At 45.8% G+C, this 25,750-nt stretch overlaps 1 protein-coding gene across 1 annotated transcript; it reads right to left on the reverse strand.

The window, feature by feature from the left end:
- Nucleotides 1-13,532: 13,532 nt before the first annotated feature.
- On the reverse strand, nt 13,533-25,434 carry LOC136652323 (keratin, type I cytoskeletal 10-like). The gene is made up of 8 exons (XM_066629256.1): nt 24,757-25,434; nt 22,290-22,372; nt 21,854-22,010; nt 20,576-20,737; nt 19,446-19,571; nt 19,054-19,277; nt 17,752-18,146; nt 13,533-13,549 (listed from the first exon to the last, which is right to left on the reverse strand). Exons 1-8 carry the CDS (start codon nt 25,432-25,434, stop codon nt 13,533-13,535), a joined length of 1,842 nt encoding a protein of 613 aa, XP_066485353.1.
- Between the last annotated feature and the right edge of the window lie 316 nt (nt 25,435-25,750).

The raw sequence follows: 25,750 nt of genomic DNA on the forward strand, positions 1-25,750 counted from the left end.
CTATGGAGAAAGGGGTTAGAGCAGAGTTTCTCAAACTGTGGATCTTGACCCACTTGGTGGGTTACAACCTGATTGTTGGTGGGTCCCAGAGCTGTAACTGACAAGCAGCTAGCTGAGAAGGGAAGTGCATGGAGTCCTATGGAAAGTGAAATTGAGCCACACTGCGTGTTCACTTGCGGATAGATGACCATGCCTTGGTCCATTGCAAAGGGCAGACCGAGAGGAATCCAATGTCACCAGAATGATCCCGAGCTGATGAATGCAGCCCAAAAAAACAACTGAGAAGGAAGTCCCTCCCTTCAAGCTGACAAATGTTGAGCCCTATAGAAAGTCAAACTAAGTTACACATTCACATTTACTCATGAATAAGCAACCGTGCCTTAGCTCCTATTGAAGGTCAGGCATGGGGAATGCAAGGTTACTAGAATGGTCCAGATCCTATAAACGTGGAGCTCAACAAGTGCTCCAGAAGGCAGCCTCCCCCCCATAGTACTGTAAAAAAAAAAAAAAAGCTTGAGCTGGTAAGACTTTTTCCTGTGAGGCTAGGTGGGTCCTGGTAGTGTGTAATTTTTAAAAAGTGAGTTCCAGTGCTGAAAGGTTTGGGAACCACTGCTTTATTGGAAAGGGTTGTTCTCTTTTCCTGATTCCTCTCCCCCCTCCCCCCAGTAGTGGACTCTCATTTCCTCTCCTCATTCTGGAGCTTTTATGCTGTTTAGAGGGAAGCTTTGAATTTCAATTCAGCCCTAACAAAATCAAGCTTCCCAGGCCTCCTAATGCCTTATAAGGCATTAAAAAGTTACTTTCGGTTTCTATGTGAAACCAGAAGTCACGTGTTTTGAGCTCTAGAGCTCAGTCTAAGCCCAACAGAGGCCATGGATGGACGTCTGTCTGCTGCTTCAGCTAAGCTCAGAAGCACCTCTGGAGGGAAGGGGAGCCAGGCTTCCCTCTCCTCCAGAGGGTCCAGATTGCTGGGATGGGTGTTTACCCATGTCCATGGTTTTGGTTATCTGTGGGGGGTTCCAGTACCTTCATGGATAAGGAGGCACATCTGTAATGTCTTTTTGGTCACTGAAATGGCACTCTGATTATGCAGGGGTTTCCTGGTGGTGTGCCAGCCTTCTTGTGACATCACACTCTGACATCATAGAACCTTAGTTCAACTGTCAGTTGATCAGAACATTGCCATCACCAGACCAGAGCAGACAAGAAAGTCTTTCTTGGTTTACCCTAATTTTGCATTTTTCATCTTTACTATTATAAAGAGATTGAATTAATGAGAGGAAGCGGGAGGGATGAAGAGAGTATTAGTGATCTTATCGGTTATTAGCGTATTAGTAGTGATGTTGGTTCTAACAATTAGGAGAGCCTGCAATACAGAAAACAATGCATAAGAAGGCAGCAAAATATTGAAAATTTAGTGAAAAATTTATATTATTGCATATTGAATATAGGCTTATAATAAAATACTTTTTGTGTTTTAACCTTTCTCTTTCTAGGGGGATCAGCATCCATTCAAGGTTGTCTTCCTTTTGGGTCAATAGAGTACGCAAGGACAGCATGTGTGGAGTCAAAAAGCTCAAGATACAAAGTAGAAGACCCCCTGAAAGAAGAACTTTCTTCTTTCCAATGTGACCAGAGATTTTATTTTTAATTGAGACCAGTCCTGGAGAATAGGAGGTCATCCACAGACATGAAGAAGCAGCAACCTTCTGCCATAAGATCTCAAGACTTCATTGCTGTTGCCTGAGTTTCATTTCTGTACTGCTGCTGCTTTGCATGGGTGTTAGGATATGTTTGACCCTCTCATTCTCCATGTTCCCTGGACTATGTGTCATCCTGAGGTGTTATCAGGCATTCCCTTGAAGTGTGCTGTCTCTCTTGGGAGTTTTGAAATGAAGAAGATAAAGCCCTTGCAGACTCAACACAAGATGAAAAAAGGCCCAGAAGGCAGTCCAAAGAAGATGTTTTGCAAGGTGCTGGTTGAAACCTTCTGTGCAAGGAAATGCTGAAACCCTTTGGCTCTGGGGCCACCTGTAGAGGTGAGTAGGAGTCTCCTATCAAGTAGTGGTGGTGGAGGAAGAGAAGGGGAAATTGCTGGGAAAGAAGGAGAGGAGGATGACTATTGATTGTATGTTATAATCCACAGCAGCACCCTGTAGGAGAGATGACCCAGGATCAGATTAAAGAAAGTTCAGTGAAGCCAAGCTTGATGTTGTGGCTGTAGGAAGGGAACATGCAGCCATTTCTAACAAAACTTGCCAAATCCAATTTCAAGAACATTGAACAGCCACTGTGGAAAGGTAAATCCTGTTCTGAGGAGGTACCAGTGACAATGAGCCTGTGAACTGTGACATTTGGAGGAAAGAAAAATGTGGGAGAGGGACTGTAGCAACCCTACTGGACTCCACTGGGCACCAGCTCTCTTGTAGGAGAGTGATGAAAAATGCCTTGCTTAGATCCGAGTCCGTACCCACCATCCTGGACGGAAGGATCATCACATACAAACAGAGGGGAAATATCTCTTAAAGAGGCTGGGGAGCCATTCATTATTTTTAGCTTTATACCTGGCCTCTCAATCAAAATTACCTTCGTGGCAGCTTATAATAGAACAAAGCAAGCCAGGAACTTTTAGTCCTCAAACCAATGACATGCATTCTTTGGGGGGGAGGGGTCTGAGTGCAGCCTCTCAGGGGCCCTTCTGAATATCTGCATAGCAATTAGGCATTGTCAGTGTGGAGGAAAGAATGAACCAGGGTAGGAATGCTTCGTTGTGCAGGCAAGGAAACAGAACAGTTCAAGTCATGGGAAAAGACACAGAGGAAGCTAGTACCCCATAGAAAAGGAAGGGATGTTTCATTGCCTTGGCCTCTACACAGGCAGTTCAACAAGTAGTAGCAATAGTGAATAGAGTTGGGAAATGTTGGTTTTGAGAGGGCCAGGAGAATTATCATTTAATTTCCCCACCCTGATAATCTAAGAATCCAACTTTGCTCCCTTTTCATCTGCACCAGGGAATCCTCAGCTATGGAAGCTCATCTAACCACTTCTTGGTGCTTGGAGCCCAAAGATCTCAACCAAGAGCAGCCTTCTTGCAGATGCGGTTTCATGATCCCCTGACTGCTGCTGGATGCACAAGCACCTAGATCACTGTCCCTCTTCACACAATGTATGCTTTTAGCTTCCGTCCAGCCAGCCAAAAAAGAGCCTTCCCCTCGAATGGAAACAGAGCATGCACTTCTCTGACCCAGCTCTAAGGATGCTCCTTCCTGTCCTCTCAAGACCTGAGGTTGACCATAGCCAGGACAACTCTCATCAGCACTGCGACAAATACTCCTGCTGGCCAGGTGGCATTGCATGCCCCAGACAAAGAAGGAAAGCGGCCATACGATGGCTTCCTCTTTGGAACATTCAGCATCCTGCTGCAGGACTGGTTGAAGCAGGACCCAGTGACAGAACACCTTGTGGGAACTGACAAGCTAAGCACACCAAGGAGAAGGTGTGGCAAATGCACCTTCCATTTCAAGCAGGGATGGAGAAAGCCACCCAGGGAATACTGCCATTCAGCTGCACATCATCAGCAGAATCAGCCACTTTGCTCCCCTGAGGCTCTCTGTCTTGGCAGGTATATGAAGGATGCAGGAACACCAACATGCCACATTTCTTGCCTTGTACTGTTGAGTGGTAGCAGGCACAATCTCCAGGTCCATGAAGAACCAACTTCTCCCCAAAAGCCAGGAAAAATAACTAAAAAGAACATTGACTGAACTGGAGGACAACTGAAAAAATGGGAGATAATTCAAAAAGAGGTGGGAAAAGAATACTCTGACAGAAAAAGACAGATGGACAGAAAAACACACAGGGCTCTGAAAATAAAAGTGAAAGAAAGAAAGAAAGAAAGAAAGAAAGAAAGAAAGAAAGAAAGAAAGAAAGAAAGAAAGAAAGAAAGAAAGAAAGAAAGAAAGAAAGAAAGAAAGCATTAATTCAAATGAGGTAGAAGGTGGGGATTTCAGGATGGAAGAAAGAAGGGAAGACAAAAATTAGAGAGGCAGGTGGTGGGAAATGGAGGCTATGCAATGAAAAGGAAAGGATATGAGAATAGGTGGTAGGAATAGATGATAGGTAGGTGAATAGTAAGGGCCCAATCCTATCAGGCTTACTGCCTACGCTCCAGCCCTACCGCTGGTACTGGGTGTTGTAAACATGCCATAAGCACTCTGGCGCTGGTGGTGAGCATTCAGTGCTGGAGGTCACTTCATGGGAGCACAGCCGTGTAAATATCCCTGCTGAATGGCAGGAAGGTATACCAGAGTGAGAGGAGGTCAGGGGAAGGCAGGGAGGGGGGTGGAACTGGATGAGGAGTGGGCTGGAGGGAGGATTTGGCCCAGGAGGGGGCAGAATGCTTCCTCCCAAGCTGCGGAACCCTAGACAGAGCTGGTACAGCTCCGAGGAGACTCATTGTGGCCATCAGGGCTTGATATGGTGTAATGGAACATTTGTTCCTTTCACCCGAAGAGACTCTGGCAGCTGCCCCAGCCCTGCAGGATATAGCGGTGGCCATTTTGGCACCGCTGTCCCTTGCGCCACTGCTAGAGCATAGGATTGGGCTGTAAGAGCACACTCCTATGCTTGTCTACTCAGAAGTAAGCCCTATTGTCTTCAGTGGGGCTTATTCGCAGAAATATATGCATAGGATTGCAGTCTAAGGCCTTGATCATATGAAAAAAGGACAAAAATACTTCTGTTTTGTTCAATACCTGCTGAAAAGTGCTCTATAGGGCTGCAAGGCTGTGGTAGAAATATTTCAACAAATTAAATACATAACAAGAAGGAAAAAAAGGGAGACAGATGGTAGGAGATTGAAGCAGGATTGATACAGAAACAGTCTATGGCCAACTTGAACCTGAACATTTAATGAAAGAGAGGTGATGGGAAGTTGTAACAGGACTGAAGAAGGAAAGGGGGAGAAGGAATAATAAAGTGCAGAGCAGTGGGAAGCAGAAACAAAATTGAGGAAGGAAAGGGAAGGAAAAAGAAAGAAGAGGGACATAAGCAGTGGCCAGATTGAGCCTGATAATGAAAAAGGAAAAGAAGGGACGATGGTGAGCTTAACAGGTGGGAAAGGAAAAAGAATAAGACACAGGTAAGCATTACAGCCAGATAATGAACTAAAGCCTAACAATATAAGAAAGAAAAGAAGGAATAAAAGACAGCTAAGCATGGACTTACTAAGCATATAATGCAAGAAAGAATAAAGTACAGCTTAGTGTAGCCAACTGAGCTTGAAAACATGGGGGGGGAAGGGGGGCTCAATGATAAGAAGAAAAAGTAACATATAGGTATGTTGTGGTCAAACAGAGCCTGATAATATGAGAAAAAAAGACGTAAGTGCAGCCACACTGAGTGAGGGCTCAATCCTATCCAATTTTCCAGTGCCAGTGCAGCCGTGCTAATGGGGCGTGCACTGTATCCTGTGGGGGGGAGACAGTCACAGAGGCCTCCTCAAGGTATGGGAACATTTGTTGTCTTACCTCAGGGCTGCATTGCAGCTACACTGGTGCTGGAAAGTTGGATAGGATTGGGCCCTGGATCTGCCAAAGTATATTTAAAAAGGGGGAATAAGAGGAGTGTAGTTGGAAGCACAAGAAAGGAATAAGGAATGCATAAGTGGTGGCAAATTGGGACTGATAATGTAAAAAAAGGAGGAGGAAGAAAAGGGAGCTTAGTGTGGCCAAACTGTTGATAATATAGGAAAGGAAAGGTAGAATAAGGAAGAAGTCAGTGGGAAGGGAAAAAATCATACGCAGGCTAGGAATGGCCAAAGAGAGCCTCATAATTTAAAAAAGAAACAAAGGAATAAAACAGAGCTGAGAGTGTCCACACAGCCTGATCATGTCAGGCAAAAAAGGAGGAATCAGGGAGAGCTTATTGATGGGAAAGAAAAAAAATGGATAAGACACAGGTAAGTGGTGGTCAGTTTTAGCCTGGTAATGTAAGAATGAATGGAAGGAATAACAGAGAGCTTCGTGTGCCCAAACGGAGCCTGATAAAGTAGGAGAAAAACAAGGAATGAGGGAGAGCTCAATGGGAAAGGAATAAGATGCAGGTAAGTAGCCAAAATGAGACCAAAAATGCAAGACAGAAAAGAAGGAATAAGATAGAGCAGTGGTCCTCAGACTGGTGGGTCGCATGGCCCACCCAGGGTGACCAGATACAATGGAGGACAAAGTGCCTATACCTTTAACCATTCTACAGAAGAGGGAATTTTGGTAGGTGCAACTTTTTAAATTCTTCCTTGTTGATCTGCGCCTGCCAAAATCCTGCCTTCTATGCTGTGGTTAAAGGTATAGGCGCTCTGTCCTCCATTGTATCTGGTCACCCTTCCAGTGCCTGAGAAGCACTGTCCCTGGCCCTTTAAGGGACAGGGAAGAGGGGAAGGCAGCAATGCCATCCCCACTCCTGGGTCATGATTGTAAAACTGGAAATGGGTTGCAATTGCATTTTTTTTATTGTTTTGAGGTGCGGAGAGTCCTGCAGAGGACTCCATGGGGCTTCCTGCACCACCCAGAGTCCTGTGCATTTGAGAAATTTGAGAACCACTGAGACCGAGCCGGGAGTAATCAAATAGAGCCTCATAATGTGAAAAAGAAAGAAGGAACAAAAGAGAGGTAAGTGTGGCCAAATTGAGCCTAATTATATACAAGAGGAAAAAAGGAATGAGAAAGAAAAGGAAAAGGTGGAAAGACTCCACCAAAGGCTCAGTGGAAAAGGAAAAAAATGAATCTCACACAGGTGAGTAGTGGCCAAATTGAGACAGTTAAAGTAAGAGAGAAAAGGTGGAAAAATAAAGAGCCACAAATGGGCAAACCCAGCCTCATAACGTATGATGGACACATAAGGTAAGATGGACTTCCTAAGCCTTATAAAGTAGGGAAGAGAAGGAGGAATAAGGGAGAGCCCAGTGGGAAAGAAAAAAAGCAATAAAATACAGGAAATAGGTGGTGAACAGAGCTTGATATTGTAAGAAAGAACATAAAAGAGAACTAATTGTGCCAAATGGAGATGGACAACCTAGGAAAAACAAGGAGGAGGCAGGAAGAGCTCAGTGATGGTAAAGAAAAAAATGAATAAGACCCAGGGAAGTGGTGGCCAAGTTAAGCCTAATAACATAAGAAAGGAATAGCAGTGAGCTAAGTGTGGATAAAATAGAGCCTGATAAGGTAGGTAAAAAAGGAGCAATATTGGAGAGCTCAACAGGAAATAAAGGAATAAGATGTGGGTAAGAAGGGGCCAAAATGAACCTCATTGTTTAAGAAAAAAGAGGGAATAAAAGAGAGCTAAGTGTGCCCAAAATGAATCTGCTAATGTAGAAAAAAAAAAAAAGAATAAGCTGACTGGTGGGGAAGAAGAGAAAGGAATGAGATAGATGTACTGTAAGTGGTACACTGTGGCCAAACAGCATCTCATAAAGCAAAACTGAAAATGAGGAATAAAAAAGAGCCACAAATTGAGCCTTATAAAGAAAAGAAGGAACAAAAGAGAGCTAAATGTGTCAAAATGGAGCTGGACAAAGTAGGGAGGAAAAGGTGGAAGAAAAAATGTAAGGGAAAAAAGGAAAGAATAAAATGTAGCTCAGGGTGGCCAAAAAGAGACTGATAATGTAGGAAGGAAAAAGATTCAGAGCTCAGTCCTCTGATCTCCATAGAGCACTTTCCGACACCCAGAAAGTAAGCTGTGCCAGCAGAAAGGCACCACATCCCCCACAATGTCCACCAAGGCAGGTAAGTGTTGCACAGGGGCGGAGGTGGGAGAGGGTGGCAAAACGGTGTTCCAGAGGTGGGGATGGGGTTTTTGGGGGTAGGCAGGGTGAGGAGCAATGGTTCAGAGCCCAGACAGGGTGGGGATGGGGGAGCAGGCCTCTACTGCATCCTTCCTATCCTGGGCCTGCCAGAATTATATAGGGCTACTTGGTTCTGAGCCAGCTAAATAGCTGGCACAGATCCAAGTAGCTCCATGGAGCAGGCTGGGCAGCTACACAGGGTAAGGGTGCAAGTTCTCCCTTACTCAGAGGAGACTTCCTGCCTCCTCTAATCCAACACTTGATACAGAGAATAAAACAGAGCCACATGTGGTCAAAAGGAGGCCAAGCACAGAACCAAGTAACCCCATTTACAGTGGCAGGCCCGGGATGGGGGCTAGAATGAGACAGATGCCTGTTCCACCATCCCCAGCCCCCTCCCGGGCCTGATCCGCCGTTCCCCCCTCCCTGCCTGTGGACCAACCTCCCACCACTTCCACCCTCCCCTCAACTGCCTGGAGCAAACATTACCTTTGCCAGAGGCTTTAAGGTGGGATACGGTGACCACAGGACAGTGCAGGCCTTTTGACTGGCACTGCTTACTCACTGGGTGCCCAAAAGCACTTTACTGCACTTTTATATACCCAGAACTGGCACTGCAGCCCCAGCGCTGGCTCTCACAGCCCATAGGATTGGGCTCTGAGCCTGATGACACTGGAAAATGGAGGAGGAACAAGGGATAGCTCAGTGGCAAAGAGACGCAGGTAAGAAATGGCCACAAACAGTGACAAGAAAAGAAAAGGAATACAAAAGAGCCAAGTGTGACCATACAGAGCCTGATAAGGTAAGAAATAAAATAAGGAATACTAGAGAGCTCAGTGTGTCCAAACTGAGCTTGATAATGTAGGGGGGAAAGGAATTGGACGGCATAGTGGGAAAGAAGGAAAAAGGAATAAGAGACAGGTACCGTAGATACTCACCTATAGTATGTGAAATTTTTGCCAAGAAATTAAGCTCCAATTATCACTTTGCCTTTCAACTTTCACTTCTGAAAAGTTTCTTTTCTGAAGCGGCAGACAGGCACCGAGTTTCTCAAGCAGCAGGCAGGCACAGCTCCTTAGAAGCAATTTTTTAACCTTTTGTTCTCCTTCCTTCTGCTGCAGCCTTTTTTGAAACACCAGGATGGGAATCCCTTAAGGGGCAGGGGAAAAGGAGAGGCAGGGAAATGATCCCCAGGATCGTGTCCCTACGGGGGGCAAAGGGGGGTGGTGCTTGCACTTACATTTACATAGTTAGGGCTGCTGGAGGCTACAGGAGGTGCAGGGAGCTCAGCAGGTTTCCTTGAAGCTTGGAATGTTCAAACATTGCAGAGCACCTCCTGGAAACTGGAAGTGCTTTGCGATCGATTCATTTGAACTTTCCAAGTCTCGAGGAGCCCTGCAGAGGGCTGTGCAGGGCTCCCTGCACCTCCTGCAACCTCTAGCAGGCCTAACTACTTCAAGGTAGGTGCAAGTACCCCCCTCAAGCAATGCAATCCTGGGGATCATGTCACTGCCCTTGCCCCTCCCCTGCAAAGACTTAATGAGGGAGTAAAGGTTTCTCAAAACTTTGAGAACCAGTGATATAGGGGGGAAAGGGAGAATAACTGAGAGCTCAGTGGGAAAGGAAAAAAAGCAACCAGACACAGGTAAGTAGTGAGAAGGTGCAGCCTGATAAATAAGATAAAGAATAAGGAATAAATACAGCTCCTTGTTGCAAGATATGCAGTGCAATCCTATCTTGCACTGCAACAGGCAAATCTAGCAAAAACAGGCTAGTGCTGTTTCCAGTGCAAGATAGGGCTGCAAAGTGGCTCTGCCAAAGGTAAGGGGAATGTTCTCCCCTGACCCCTGGGTAAGCCACTACAGCCCCTATGGGTCTCCTTGGTCTTGTGCCACCTCAGGCAGTGGCATACGTTTGAGGAGAGCAGAGGGACTTGAAGCCACTCCACACTGCTTGGGTATGGGGGGGTAGGATCCCGTATAACAGCCGGATCCCAGCCCTGCCTCCCGCTCCTTGTCTACCTGCCCCTGGAACTGCCCTCTGCCCACCCTCCCCCCACCCCAGAACGCCTCCCTCCCGCCTCTTCCCCACCCACCCCGAGCCTTGTGTCAGCCAAGCTCGGCTGACACAAGACTTGCCCCGCAAGCTGCCACAGAGGCTGGATGCTGCCTCCATGTGCCAGTGCACCTCAAGCGCGCTGGCGCAGCTTGCTCCCGAGAAGGTGCAAATGTGCTTTACAGCACATGCCTAACTCATAGTTAGGATTGTGCCCTTAGCCTGATAATGTTAAAAAAAAAAAAAGGAATAAAGGAAAACTAAGTGTCACCAAGTTCATACTGAAAATAGGGGACAAAAATAGAAGGAATGAGGGAGAGCTCAGTATGAAAGAAAAAACAGAATAAGATACAGGAGAGTAGTGGTCAAATTGAGCTTGAGACTGTAAGACAGAAAAGAGGGAATAAAACCGAGCCATGTGCAGTCAAAAGGAGGCTGATACTTTAAGAAAGAAAAGAATGTAAAAAAGAGAGCTACGGGCACAATCCTAACCTCTTATGTTAGTACTTTCTAGCACTGGCATAGTGGTGCCAATGGGACATCTGCTGCATCCTGCAGTTGAGTGTCACTCACGGAGGCCTCCTCAAAGTCAGGGAATGTTGGTTCCCTTACCTGGGAGTTGCATTGCCCTTATGTCAGTGCTGGAAAGCACTGATATAAGGGGTTTAGGATTGTGCCCTAAGAGAGATAAATTGAACCTGATAATTTGGGGGAGGAATACGGGAGAGTTCAGTGAGAAAGGAAAAAGTAAATAAGGCACAGGTAAATGGTTGGAAACAGATCCTGATCAAGTTAAGACAGAAAAGGAAGAATAAAAAAGAACCAAGTGTGCATATGACAGACCAATCACAGGTGTACACATTTGGTCCTTGTTACGTATATGCAACGTTGGGCAGAAATGGCTTAAGTATGTCCAAACTGGCAGCTGAATTCTATGCAGTGCTGGTTTAGTGGGGCTGCTAGGCCCATGCTATATCCAGCTCTGCAATTGAGCAGTCAGGAGGTCTCCTAAGGGTAAGGAAACATCAGGTTAGCACTTACCTCATTTGTTCCCTTACCTCATGTAGCACCCCAGCTTGCTCAATGGGGCTACTTGGATCTATGCCAGCTATTTAGCTGACAAAGAACCAAGTAGCCCCATTTAAGACTGGCAGGCCTGGGACAGGGGTTATGATCTGGTGGACACTACCCCCCCCCCAGGCCTGATCCACTGTCCCTATCCCCCCTCCTTGGCTGTGGACAATGCTCCCACTACCCTCACCCTTGGCAACCTGGCACACTACTGTTGGAACTGTAAGGCAGGATACAGTGTCCATTGGACAGCACAGGCCTTTCCTCTGGTACTGATTACTCACTGGGTGCTGAAAAGTGCTTTCCTGCACATTTATACACCCTGAGCCTGTGCAGCACCTATAGCACTGGCGCTCACAGCCCATAGAACTGGGCCCTGAGCCTGATAACACTGGGAAATGAATGAGGGAGAACTCAGTGGCAAAGAGACGCAGGTAAGAAGTGGCCACACACAGTGAAGAGAAAAGAAGGTATACAGAAGAATTGTGGCCATACAGAGCCCAATAATGTAAGAAGTAAAATAAGGAATACTGGAGAACTCAGTGTGTCCAAATTGAGCCTGATAATGTAGGAGGAAAAGAAATTGGACAGCATAGTGGGAAAGAAAAAAGGGAATAAGAGACAGGTAAGTAGTTTCCAAAGTGAACCTACTAATGTATGAAAGAAAGGAAGGCATTCAAGACAACTAAGCAGGGGCCAAATTGAGCCTGAGAATGGAAAAATGGGAAAAAAGGAATCACAGGTAAATAGTGGTCAAATTGAACCTGATAACATTGGGAAGAAGTGTTGGAATAAGGGAGAGCTCAGTGATAATGAAGGAAAAGAAAGGAATAAGACACAGGTGAGTGTTGGCCCAACTGACCTTGATAATGTCAGAAGAAAGCATTAAGGGAAACAAAGCTTGGCCCAGTTGAGTCTGGTGATGTAAGAAAGAAAAGAAGAAATCCAAGAGAGGTAAGAGATGACTAATCGGAACCAGGTCAAGCATGAAGAAAGAGAAGGGATATTGGAGCACTCAGTGGGAAAGAGAAAAGGGGGGGGAAGGGAGAGCTAAGTGGTGGCTAAATAAAGCATTACAATGTAAAAAGAGAAGGAATAAAAAAGACACAATTGTGGAGAAATGGAGTCTCATAACATAGGAAGAAAAATTTGGAATGAAGGAGAGCTCTGCAGCAAGAAAAGGAATAAGACACAGGTAAGTGTTGGCCCAATTGAGCCTGATAAGGGAAGAAAGAAAAGGAGGATAAAAGAGAACTAAATGTGGCACATTTGAGCCTGATAATGTAGGAAACTATCTTTGGAATAAGGACAGTTTAGAGGGAAGGGGAAAAGCGGAATGAGACACAGGTAAGCTGTGGCCCAATAGAGCCTGATAATGAAAGAAGCAAGGATTAAAGGGGAACTGGCTGGTGGGAAACAAAGAAATAAAGGAGAGATTAGTGCCCAAATAGAGACTGATAATGTAGAAAGAAAAGGAAGAAAAGAGAAGTGTGGCCAGTTTGATCCTGATAACATAGGGAAAAAAGGAATAAGACACTGGTAAGTAGTGGCCAAATTAATCCTGATAATGAAAGGCAGAAAATAGAGTCAGGTGGCACCAGATTGAGTCCGATATTGTAAAAAAAAAGAAAAGAAAAAAAATAATGAAAGAGTGCTATGTGGACTGCTTGAATCCAGTAATGTAGCGGGGAGGGGAGAGCTGAGAGGTATAAAGAGAAAGGAATAAAACACAGATATGTGGTGGCGTATTGAGCCTGCTAATGTAAGAAAGAGAATGGAGAAAGAAGAGAGTTCAGTGTGGCTAAATTAAGTTCAAATTAAGGCCAAATGTGAAGAGAGAAGGAGGAATAAAAGGAATGATGGTGTTGGAAAGGGAGGGTGTTGGAAAGGAGGGAGAAAGGGAATAAAAGAGCCAAGTGGTAGAGAAGTGTGATCATGGAAGAGAAAAAGAATAAGGACACAATCTTACCCTGCACTGGAACAGGCAAGCCAAGAGGCTTGCGCTGTTTCCAGTGCAGAATAAGGGCTCGAGGCAGCTCAGCCAGAGGCAAGGGGAAACTTTCCCCTTACCTCTGGGTAAGGCGCCCTTGCCCCTATGGGTCTCCTCGAACTTGTGCCACCTCCTGAGTGAGGTGAGTGAAACTTTCCCCTTACCTCTGGGTAAGGCACCCTTGCCCCTATGGGTCTCCTTGAACTTGTGCCACCTCCTATGAGGTGGCACAGGCCTGAGGAGAGCAGAGCGGCATCATGCCACTCCAAACTCCCCAGAAATGAGGGTTAGGATCCAGTATAAGTGCTAGTTCCCAGCCCTGCCTCCCAATCCCTGCCCAGCAGCTGCTGGGGCCGCCCACCCTCCCACTGCCCAGGAATGTCTTGCACCGACCCATGGGCGCCTCTAAATTGTGCCCTGAGAGTGAAATGGTGGGAAATGGAAAGGAAGGAATAAAACTGAGGTAGATGGTTAGAAACTATGCAAGGGAGGATGAGAGGTTGAACTGGAAGGAAGGAAGGAAGGAAGGAAGGAAGGAAGGAAGGAAGGAAGAGGGTTTGGAGGGAATCTGATAAAAACTCAGATCTGCTGGTAATCTGAGGCAGAGACAGGAGAGTGAAATGGGGAGGAAGAGAAAGTGAAAACACTTTCAAATGCAGAGAAACTTTAACACGTCTTCAAATCTACATTTTCAACTGTTTCCAAACCAAAAAAGGAAGGTGGAAAAGAGAAGTCATAAACGAATACAGGACAAGAATAGAGCACTGTGAAAACCACTATCTTGTGTCTCATTTTCAAAATTTCCTCTGTCTTCCTATAGTAAAATTGTGGAGACAGAGAGGTGCTACTATTTTCCTGGAATCCTTGCAGCAGTTATGGGGAGCAGTTTGTGTCTATTTAGACTCTGTGACTTTTCTTTGATAGAGGCACACACAGCCATGCCTGCCAGCCCTCCTAATTCTTGCCTTAGGTGCCCCACTCCCCCTTCCCTGCAATACAACAACACTGTTGTTCCAAGTGGACAACTTCAAGGATGGCAGTCTAAGCAGTCTCTGACTGCTTCCATCCTAGCCTCTTTCTTGGAAAGGTCTGTGCGCAAGAGACGAGTGAGAAAATGTGGAGCACGTCTATGCAACCAAAAGCCATATGGTTACATTGACTCATCTGGTTCAATTCAAGAAAGACTGGAGGGATTATAGAAGTCCAGTCATTCCCATTTGACCGGGAATCAGTTCAACACATAATTGAACAGGCACTTTCAACATCATACAGTATTCCTCCAGAGCCTTTCTGCCTGCAAAGACAACAGTGGTGATGTCCCACAATCTTGTTTATTCTCAAGTTGGCCTTCTCTCAAAGTTAGCAACAGTGTGGCTGGATAAAACCGATGCATGTACTCTCAATAAAAATGGAAATTCTTTTATTAAATCTTTAAAAACTAGTGATTTTGTTTTCATTGCTTGTTGCCTTATTATATGGTTCCTACCTTTGCATAGGTGGATCTATGTTAATAGGTCACTCAAAAGAAGAAAAGCTCATTCAGTATAATATGGTTTTTTTCAAAATCTTTCTGCTCAGGATTGATCCCAGTGATTCCTTTTTCATTTAATGATCCAAGGCAGAGGAAGGGGCAAGATCACTGCATTTGAATCTTCAGAGTGCAGCAATTTGACCCCTTACCTTCTTAACTTGCTCCCTCTTCTGCTAGGGAGGCAAGGGGCCAGATCCCAGAGTTCTAAGGATTTGTGTCTGCAATTCATGTGCACTCTGCATGTGGGAAAGTTGAGTTCAGTAAGTGAGTATACCTTACAAACACACTCAAATTGTCTCCCCCCCCCCCAACCACTATACATGGTTCTCACTGATCTTCTGACATGGTGCAAGAAGAAAGCTCTCCACTCATTTATATTGGGCAGAGGATACATGTAAGTTAGGACTTATTGTGGTTTTGTAATGATTAATGGTTTCAGTATCAACGCAAACTTTTTTAACAAACAATAATGTTTTATTTTAGAATGTGATTTCTAATTTGGGGCACTTGTATAGACCAGTACTCCTCCCGCCACCAAGGCTGTTGGCTTTGGTGTGTCATCCCTAAAGAAATGCCTCTCTCAATCTAACCATTCCCTCCGACAGAATTTAATAAGCTTAAGGAAATGGATGCCAATGCAACTCCTGTAGTCCATAAACTCTATAGGGAAATAGCCCACATTACTGCAGATGCCAAAGCCACTGCTGAGCATAGTTGATGAGAAGGGTTCACTTGGTGCTGCCAGTCATACTCTCCTCTGTGGCCACAGTTTCAATGTTCCAGGTGACGTTTGGATTGGCATGTGCTGTCCAGTACTTTGGATCAGGTGTTATCTACAGGTTCTGGAAGGACCAATCTCAGGAACCAGAAGAGATACAGAAGTGTGAGGGACAATGTGGCCTATCAACGTATGTGTCTCACAGTCCAGTGCTACCTATCTCCATGTGCAGTGACGCAGCAGTGCCAACGTAGTATCTTCTGCATCCTGCACGGGAGTTTTGGCCGCTGGAGGTCTCCTTGGGGCAAGGGAACATTTGTGGCTGACTGTGGGTCTACTTAGACCTGAGCCAGCTATATTACTGAAGCTGGTTTGCATGAACCTGTGAAGGGAGATCAAGCCCAGGAAGGGGGTGAGGATTCCATAGGCATTGTTGCTACTGAATCTTCCCCCTTTTACAAGTCCAATCTGCCCTTATCGAGGCTCTTGTTCAGCCTGACCCACTGCTCCCCACCTTCCTCTTTCCCTCTGCACAGTCCTACCTACTGGGTGTCCGGTGTCTACTGCCTTGTGGAGCTGGCCACTTGCCACTTCCAGCAACCTTTTGCAACAGATGAGAAATGTGTTGTGCCACCATAATGCTTGTGCAGGTGGCATAACATGCTGTTAGAATCTGGTTCTCAGTGAAGGAACAAAAATTTCAGATAGAGTGCTAGATCCCCTGAACCAAACCATGGTTTCTTGCAATATATCATGGGAGCATGGCTGATGTTACCAGGAAAATCGCGCTCCGGTTTTGCGGAGCTGGAACGTAATCACTCGACTTTCATTTTTGGAGTGTTGGGGAGCCCTGCAGATGCTCGTGCAGGGCTCCCTGCACCCCCGACAGGCTGCTGCAGGGATTGGTGAGTGCATCCCAGTCCCTGCAGCCCCCTTAGCGACGCGATCCTGGGGATTGCATTGCTGCCTTCCCCCTGCCCCCTCTGCCCCTTAAAGGTGGCAGAGGCCAGGGCTGTCAGGCTGGGGCGTCGCAACACCTCAGTTTGAATAGCTCTGCTGGACACCCATCACATGATTATTTAGGAGAAATAACTCTTAGAGAACAAACATTTTCTGAGTGCATAAGCAAAAGAGCTTTATTGGAAAACCCACATCAACATCAGAAGATTGAATGGCAGCCACTACTAAACTAAAGCAAGAGTGTGTTCTGCTGGAAAGAGTTTTAAAGAATGGAGAAAACCAGCAGGAGAGGACAGATGACAACTCCTGCAATGGTCTCTTAGGAAGAGGCAGCAAGAGCAAAGTCAGATAGCTGGAGGAAGTGATTCCCTCCTTCTTCTGGATCCATACAGTGAATTTCAGCAGTTGTGCTCTTCCTTTGCCAGCAGAACTACTTGATGGGTCTGGTGTCGGTGCGTCCTTGTAGGAAAACTCTTTAGTCACAAGACTTCCTGCCAGGTCCTGTTAAGAGCCAGGGAAGAAGCAGAGGGGAGAATCAATGAAACTGGAGGGGTTCCAAAGCTGAGATGCAAAATAAATTTGTTATTGATTGCTTTCAAAAATTCTAAATATAATAATGTTGGTTTGCATAGCAGTTGTGCAAATGTAGGCTCTTTCGGTCTAATGGAGCCCAACATTTCTGTAAGACGATGATATTATTTCTGCTGCTCTCCACCCAAAAAGACACACCCCTGTCATTGGGAGAGATTATTCCCAATGGTGATTGAATGTAGATCACATAAAGATATGGAGTGTGCTAGTTCTCCACGTAGACTTGGGAACCCTGAAGGGGAACTTGTTAAACTCAGGGGAGATTCAAATGTGATGAAATTCCTACAGAATGTTGGATCCTCAAACCAAAGAACTTGTGGTTGGAGACTGGGACTCAGCCAAGGGAGCTGGGAGTATTGGAATTGCATGTACTCAACCATCAGAGGTTGTTTCTGACAGAGAAGGGAATGTGGCACCAGCCCTTGCAATTGGCAGGCCTTGCGAAGCCTCTGGTTCAGCCAGGCCTGTTATAAATACTATGAATCTGGCCTACTGCTCCCATTGAGTCCAATTCTTCTCTGCTGCCGCCTCTTCAGTTCAGATTCTCAATTTCAACTCCTGCCACTTTAGAGATTCAGAGCCAGGGGACATGCTCTCCAAATCGAGATTACGTTATGATTGGCCACAGCTCCACCCAGGCCTTAACGCATGTATTGAATTTGTGTGTAGAAACAAGCAGGGAAACTGCGTACAGATTTTCATGTGTGATGCTTATCCATATGGTCATTGCCAGCGGCAGCTTCTCAGTGCTTGAACACATAGCGAATCACACACAAGCACACATGTTCCATCCATGACAATCTACTGAAAGTTTGTATTTTTTTTCTTTTAAGGAAGTTCTACCTACAAAGGAACTTCATCACATTTGAGGCAGCCCTGTTTGATTTCTGCTGCCACTATCTGAGAACAATTATAATTATCTGATTATAATAATAAAGGAAGCAAAATGCTAAGGAAAGAAAAATATGACCTTGTGGCCATTCTTACTCTTATCTTACCTGATCTGCAAGGCTGGCTCTGTGGGTAGGACTGAGGACGTGAGCAGATGCCACCACTTCCTCCTCCTCCACCAATGGTGCCACTGCCACCTCCTCCGCCAATTTGGCCGCCACCGATTTGGCCGCCACCGATTTGGCCACCACCGATTTGGCCACCGCCAATTTGGCCACCGCCTCCTCCAATACTTCCACCGCCAGTTTGACCACTGCCTCCACCAAAGCTACCCCTTCTGCCACAAGATCCGCCTCCGTATCCTCCTCCAGATCCACCGCCGTATCCTCCTCCGGAACTGCCTCCATATCCTCCACTTCCACCTCCATAACCTCCAGAGCCACCTCCGTATCCTCCTCCGGACCCACCGCCAAATCCTCCTCCTCCATAACCTCCTGAACTTCTGCAAAACAGAAACACAATGATAAATAATACCGTAAACCCCTTCAGAGAGCAACCTGGGAGACAAGAATTTCTTGACTGGGCATCGACTGCCTAGTTTCTTCAGTGCGCTATACCAGTGGTTCCCAAACTTTTGCAACTGGTGGCTCCCTTGACCTACTGGGCCAGTGGCCATGGCTCCCCCATTAGGGCTACTATCCTATACATTGTATAGGGCGGTGGGTTTTTCGTGAGGATTCCGTGGCTTCCCTGGTTTCCGCAGTTCCCCGAAACCCATGGCTCACGCTTTGGGAACCACTGCCCCGTCCCCTAATTTAGTCTGAGAAAACCCTGATTAAAGCCTTAGGAAGTTGCTACCAACTGGAATATGTACTACCGGACTATTGACTGGACTCAGTCACTATAAAGGGGTTTTGTATGTTCATTCATCACACCTGTTCATCACTCACTTTTCTCCTTAATCCTTCATTGTACAGGAACTACACAGGAGCATAAAAATCAATGTGACTCTAGCAGCTCTGGGGGGATTGCTTCTTGAGTTACATTTGGGCGACCAGATTTCTGGAGATTACTCTTTACAGTGTTATGGTTGCAGTCAAGATTTCACAGCAGTGGATTAAGGGCCCAATCCTATCCAACCTTCCAGCGCTGGCATAGCTGTGCCAATGGGGCGTGCACTACATCCTGCAATATGGAGGCAGTCGCAGAGGCCTCCTGAAGGTAAGAGAATGTTTGTTCCCTTACCTTGGGGCTGCATTAGTGCTGGAAGGCTGCAATCCTAACCTCACTTTCCTGGGAGTAAGTCCCATGGAACACAATAGGACTTACTTCTGAGTAGACCTGGTTAGGATTGTGCCTGAAATGGGTAGGATTGGGCCCTAACTTAGCTGACATTGTGATCAACGTACATTTCTTGCTGTCCTTCCTCAAGCAGGCGGCGATATTGACTGATCTCCTGTTCCAGACGGGTCTTGATACCCAGGAGCTGTTGGTACTCGTTATTCTGACCCTCAATCTCACAACGGATGCTGGCCAACTCTTGTTCTACTGGCTCAATCATAGTCTGGATCTGTTGCAGCTGCATGTTGTAGCGGCGTTCTGTATCTTCCAGGTTGCTTTGAAGGGACTGAAGCTAATATTGAGAAGAAAACACATGGGACTTGACCTTCAAGAAGATCAAAGCAAATACACCTTGTTGCAATACAGAAGGCAGGAATTAGGAGAAAGAGGAAGAGAAAAAGAATTGACCGTTGCCAAATGGGAAATCAGATGGGTTCCCACTGCACATGCTCTTGCCTACCATGCTGAGCTGGGATTGAAGCTCGATCTCCAGTGTCTGATATTCTCGTCTCAGTTCTGTAACCTGCTGGTTGCCAGTATCAACCTCTCGGCCACCCGTAGTGACCTGTTGGCGGACCTCCTCCATCTAAAAGACACAAATTAAAGTTATGTGATTTACAGGGGCTGTTTGCTTTTAGAGGTGGACTAGAAACACACACACAATACTAGGTAAATATGAGTTAACTTTTCACCCCATTTCAGCATCTGGAATACTGCTGATTCTCATTGAAATGTTTTGTTGATTCACCTCTCCTGAGCCTGCAGAAACTCCTGGCATCTCAATTCTAACCTGAACATATAGCATAGAATCTGGCAACTGGTAAGCCCTGGGTCAAACCAGATCCTTTAAGGCATTGTTTCTCAAACTGTGGGTCGCAAGCTACTTTCAGGTGGGTCCCCCGTTCATTTCAATATTTTATTTTTAATATATTAGACTTGATGCTACCATAGCATGTGACTGCATTTGGGGAAATGTTACAGACTTGTACTTTTAACAGACTATGTATATGCTTTTAACAATGATAGTAAATAGGACTTACTCCTGGGTAAGTGTAGGTAGGATCGCAGCCTAGGATTGCGAAAAATTTCCCTGCTCGATGATGTCACTTCCGGTCATGACATCACTTCCGGTGGGTCCCGACAAGATTCTTTTTCTTAAAAGTGGGTCCCAATGCTAAATGTGTGAGAACCACTGCTTTAAGGGGTACTCCCCGGCCTGAGACTTGTCAACCTGTCAACCTACCTTCTTCTTCTCATCTTCTTCTCTGCATAAAGATAGTTCATCCTCAGTTCCCTTCTCTTCAACTCTCATCTTCCCTTGACATTTCTCATGCCCTATTCAGATTGTTCCTATTGACCCCTACATGGGCTAAACCATGACAATAACTGCACCAGGTACAGTTGACACTTCTTCCAGCAGTCTTTAAATACAACTCAGCTACCAATCTCCTCCTCTTTCTCCTTAAGTTTCTGTCTGTTGTCTAGACTCCCACAGGGGAGGGGTGCCTCAAATTATTCTGACATTGAATATGGTAGAAGTGGTTACCTGCTGCATCCTACAAATACAGTTCATGAACATACTCCATTTACCTTGCTCTCAAACCAGGTTTCCACCTCTCTGCGGTTTTGGGCAATGATACTTTCATATTCAGCCCTGAGCTGATCAAGACGTTGCTTCAGATCTGAGCCACCAGTGGTATTGACCTCCACATTGACATCACCACCAGATTGGTTCTGCATTCCTCTTATTGCCTGTATTTGAGACAAAGGAGGACAATACATCATGATATGAAACTTGTTCCGCAAATATGATTCCAAAACCAAGTTGCTAGTACACCCAATGCTGGCTCTATGAAACATCAGATAGAGAAGAGGTATAGAAGATATTCTGTCTACTTCAGATGAAGGAAGGGCAGACACTTCCAATCAAACTGTCAGGATTTCAGTCCATAAGGTTCGCAACTGGGATTCAGCTTAGACACCACTCTCCAGCTCTTAAGGCCAGGTCAGCTAGACCATGGCAAAGTCATCTCTAAACATCCATAGGCCAGAGTAGATCAGGGAATATGTCCTGACCCCTAAAAAGGCTTCCAGGTCACACTTGTTTATTGAGCAGAATAATATCTGTGTATGAAAAAATTAATTTTTGAGGTGTCCTTTAAAGCTACAGGAATATAGGACTGGAATATAGGACAAAATTATGCATGGGAAGGATTAAGTGTATCGAGAGATGCTCTTTACTCTCTCACATAACACCAGAACCAGGGGACATTCACTAAAACTGTATGTTGGGAGGGTTATGACAGATAAAAGAAAATATTTCTTTACTCAGCGTGTGGTTGGTCTGTGGAACTTCTTGCCGCAGGATGCAGTGACGGCATCTGGCCTAGATGCCTTTAAAAGGGAATTGGACCAATTTCTGGAGGAAAAATCCATTACGGGTTACAAGCCATGATGTGTATGTGCCACCTCCTGATTTTAGAAATGGGCTAGGTCAGATGCAAGGGAGGGCACCAGGATGCAGGTCTCTTGTTATCTGGTGTGCTTCCTGGGGCATTTGGTGGGCCGCTGTGAGATATAGGAAGCTGGACTAGATGGGCCTATGGCCTGATCCAGTGGGGCTGTTCTTATGTTCTTATGTTGCATGCCTGTAGCTTCTCCAAAAGAACTGAATATATTGATTAAAAACCCTTTCCTCAATGTAATTTGTTGGGTGCCATTGATCTTTATCAAAGAAGAATATTGCCTGGCTCAATTAATGTGTGACGAAGACAGGAACGTTCTGATATCATGTAATAAATACTTTGTAGCCAAACACAGCTTAACCAACAAGAGGCTCTGAATGTTCTGTTTGTTTTCCGAGCTCACCTCCTCATGGTTCTTCTTCAGGCACATCAGCTCCTCTTTCAGAGATTCATATTGCATCTCCAGATCAGATTTTGCAAGAGTCAGTTGATCCAAGAGAGGACGCAATCCGTTGATGTCGGCCTCCACATTCTGACGGAGACCAGCCTCAGTCTGATACCTAGTCCACAAGAAAGGGAAGCAAGAACCATGACCAACAGGTTTCATACGACGTTACTTTTGTTCTGATAAGGCTTTACTGGCACTCGTGTCCTAATCTGTCAAAATTCTAATGGGATTTCCAAGGCATTCAAGCTGAGATAGTTTGATCTTTGCAGTGGCAAGTATTTAACCTTGTGAACGCCCAGACTTCAGCTCAACAAACTTAGTTAAACATGCTTTTCAATTGTCTTCCGAGATGGGTTGAAATTGCGCTCTGAGCACATGAAGCTGTACTCACTTCATTTTAAAGTCTTCAGCAGTCATCCTGGTGTTATCAATGTTCAGCAGGATCTTTTGGCAATCATCCGTCTCAATAACAAGCTGCAATAAATGAATAGGGATGGTTATGTCCAGTGCCCTCGATACAGCCAAGGTGACACCATCAATCAGTAGACCGCCTCATTTGTGGTCTACAGCACTTTCTAGTGTGGTTTACACCATTATGTTTGCTATGCATCGATTTGTAAAAATGGGAAGAGGGAGTGGGGGCGGTGCAGAGGGCAATGTATGCACTGCTACCAAGAGCAATATTGGGATGAATACTCTAGATCTCAAACTTCCCTCCACTGTGATCCTGCGGTGGAGGGCCAAGCCTCTGCAGGCCTCTGGGAGCAACCAGAATTCACTTTCATGAACCTGGAAGTAAACTGAAAGTCTCTTTCTGGCTGCTTCCGGAGGCCTGAGGAGGCCCAATGCAGCTTCCAATTGCATCTGGATGGCTCCAATTTGGAGCCAACCAGACACAAAGGCACCTGGGAGGGCCCACCAGACATTGGGTTGCAACCAACTAAGTGGGTTGCAACCCACAGTTTGAGAAACCCTGTTCTAGATCACTGAACATGCATTGATTATAACACAGAACAAGTCAGAAAACTCTGCTCCACATTCCTACTAAGAGGCAAAAAAAAAAAAAATTTCTCTGATGGAAGTGCAATATTTATTTAAGAAATGTATTCACCTCCATGTCATGATTAAAAAAAAAAGCCTCAAGACCTTGTGCAAATACAAACAGAACCATACTGAAGACATCCAAAGAATGTGAACATAATAAAATGAGCAGTAAAGTGAAAATCAAAGGGATTCATAACCAACAAACACAAATCAGGAGGAAAAAAAGGTGGGCAAATAGAATGTTATCTGATGTCTAAAAAGAAGTAATGAAGATGTCAGGCATCTGGTGTGGGAGGTTCTCAGCTAGGGTACCACCACAAAAAAGCCCTGTTCCCCACTGACCAAGGAAGGGGAACCTGCAAAAGCAGAAGGTTGCAACTGACAGGCAGGCTGAGATGGAAGAAAGTGGTTCTGTAGACACTCGACTCCCAAACCATTTAGCTCTCTATGGGTTGAAACCAGCATTTTGAACAGTGCTCAGAAACAAACTAGGAGTCAGTAAAGTTTATAAGCACCTAGCCAAAGAACTTGCCTATGGCTAATCCCAGTCCCTATGACCCTAAGGTCAATCCCAGCAATCCTTTGTTGTACCATTTGAAATTCTACATCTCATAGGCTGCACCACTTAACAGCGCAACAATTGCAGTCTGTCTGTTTAACATTTTTATTCTTTGGCTGCAACCAGCTGGGCCAAATACATGACAATTTGAGACTAGTTAAGACATGCATGTACTACTAAGCGTTTGTTGACACACAGCTGAATGTGTAAAGCGCCTCTCATTGGAAAAATTTATGCCCGAGGTTATGTGAGGCTACAGGAGCATTTTACGTGTGGTGGTGTGCCTGCTACTGCCCAGTCACCCATGCAAGCCATCAGTTGGTGGTGTGGTTGGCAACCTTCAGTCTCGAAAGACTATGGTATAAGCCTACAGCACCCGGTATTCCCAGGCAGTCTCCCATCCAAGTACTAACCAGGCCTGACCCTGCTTAGCTTCTGAGATCAGATGAGATCAAGCACGTGCAACTAGCCAAGACATAACGAGCAGGTATAGTTAAGCCCGCTCTTGGATGGCGAACATAAGTTCAAAGCAATCCACTGGCATATAAAACCATCAGGATTGACCCATCTCTGAGATGGTAGCCTTTACTACTGGTAGATACAGTGGTAAGTCTGTGCCTGGACTGCACCACTTCATACAGCAAGTGGGGACTCACTACATGGAAAGCTCTTCCATGCAAAATTTCCCTGCACATAGAAAATTAGGTAGGTTCAGGCCTAGACTTCTCTCTGACATGCTAAGTTTTTACGCAGAGGAATATTTAGTCTGAATGAAGCAGGGAGCATCATGTGAGCCCCCACGTGCAATCTGAAGTAATATAGTCTAAACACTTGTTTGACATCTTATCTGCTTAGAACGACACCTTCCTTGCTCTTCATTTACAAGCTACAGGAAATGGTATCATCAAGCAGATATTGAAATCCCAAAGACGAAGTATAAACTTATGTATAGCATTGTTTGTATGGCCTGTTTCCCATTTTGATCCGCTTCACTGCAAAACTTACAAGCCAGCGATTGGCTGCCGTACAGCCCAATCCTATTCGTAAAGATGTCAGAGTGGTCCGGCAGTGTGCTACGCAGCATACTGCCGGGGGTGCTGGTGCGAAGATGGCCTTCCAGTAAGTGTCCTTGGCAGTGCACTGCTGGAATACCGACTGCTTTATGGCAGTCAACCCCAAGCATAAGAGGTAGTACAACAACACACAGTCTGAATAGGATTGGGGCAAAAATATATGTCAAAATATGATAGCATACCTCATTGCTGAGCTGGTCAATTTGTTGGTAATAGCCGGAGTAGTCCCTTGGTCCCTCGCTACGCCCATGCTTCTGGTACCACTCTCTGATTAAGACCTCAAGCTGGTCATTTTCGTCTTCCAAGGACTTCACTTTTTCAATGTAATTAGCCAGGCGGTCATTGAGATTCTGCATGGTTGACTTTTCATTGTTGGAGAAGAGGCCCCCGGAACTTCCATGCGCAAAACTGCCGCTACTGAATGAGCCGCCGCCGCTGCAGACGCTACCCATTACACCACCCATTCCAAAGCCGCCGCCGCCACCTCCGTAGCCGCTGCCCATTCCAAAGCCACCATAGCCACCGCCTCCATAGCCACCACCATAGCCGCCACCACCGTAGCCGCCGCCACCGTAGACGCTGCCGCCATAGCTGCTACCTCCGTAGCTTATTCTCCCTCGGCTAATTCTACCACAGCTGCCACTGCTGAAACCACCTCCACTCCTAGATCCTCCTGTGCCACAGCTTCTTCCTGAAAATCCTCTGGAAGACCCAGTTCTGCAAATTCCGCCGCCACTGCTGCTTCCACCACCAATTCCTCCTCCGCCACCACCAATGCCTCCACCGATGCCACCTCCGCAAATTTTGCCACCGCCACCTCCACCTCCACTTCCTGAACTGCCCTTTTTGCTACAACTCATCACGAAAGGTGTTTCGAAGCCAAAACCCACAAAAGCCCCAGTTCAGCAGCACAGCCTGGTGTTGGGATCAGACTGCAACTGCTTTCTGCCAGCAGGTCCTTATTTATATCTCCCATCAAGGGTGTTGCCAAGAAAGGGTGTTCCTGGTCCTTCCCATGGCATTTGCCAATCTCACTGCTGATGCCAAAAATTATCTGCCACTGGGATTTTTTTTTTCCAAGCTATCAAAGGCAATCAAGGACATGCCTGGGATTTTGTCATTCTAGGGATGTCTCAAGTAAGTTGTAATGTACTGCCGTGATGGCCATATAGCTGC

This window comes from Tiliqua scincoides, chromosome 5 (assembly GCF_035046505.1).
Source record: "Tiliqua scincoides isolate rTilSci1 chromosome 5, rTilSci1.hap2, whole genome shotgun sequence".
NCBI lineage: Eukaryota > Metazoa > Chordata > Lepidosauria > Squamata > Scincidae > Tiliqua > Tiliqua scincoides.

Excerpts from the sequence above, each read along its gene's own strand:
- LOC136652323 (XM_066629256.1), bottom strand. The coding sequence starts at position 25,434 with ATGAGTTGTAGCAAAAAGGGCAGTTCAGGAAGTGGAGGTGGAGGTGGC. Across the intron at positions 22,373-24,756 it reads TTGACCAGCTCAGCAATGAG|CTTGTTATTGAGACGGATGA; the intron begins GTATGCTATCAT and ends CATTTATTGCAG. Across the intron at positions 18,147-19,053 it reads GAGGAAGGACAGCAAGAAAT|AAGTTCAGGAGGTTATGGAG; the intron begins GTACGTTGATCA and ends TCTGTTTTGCAG.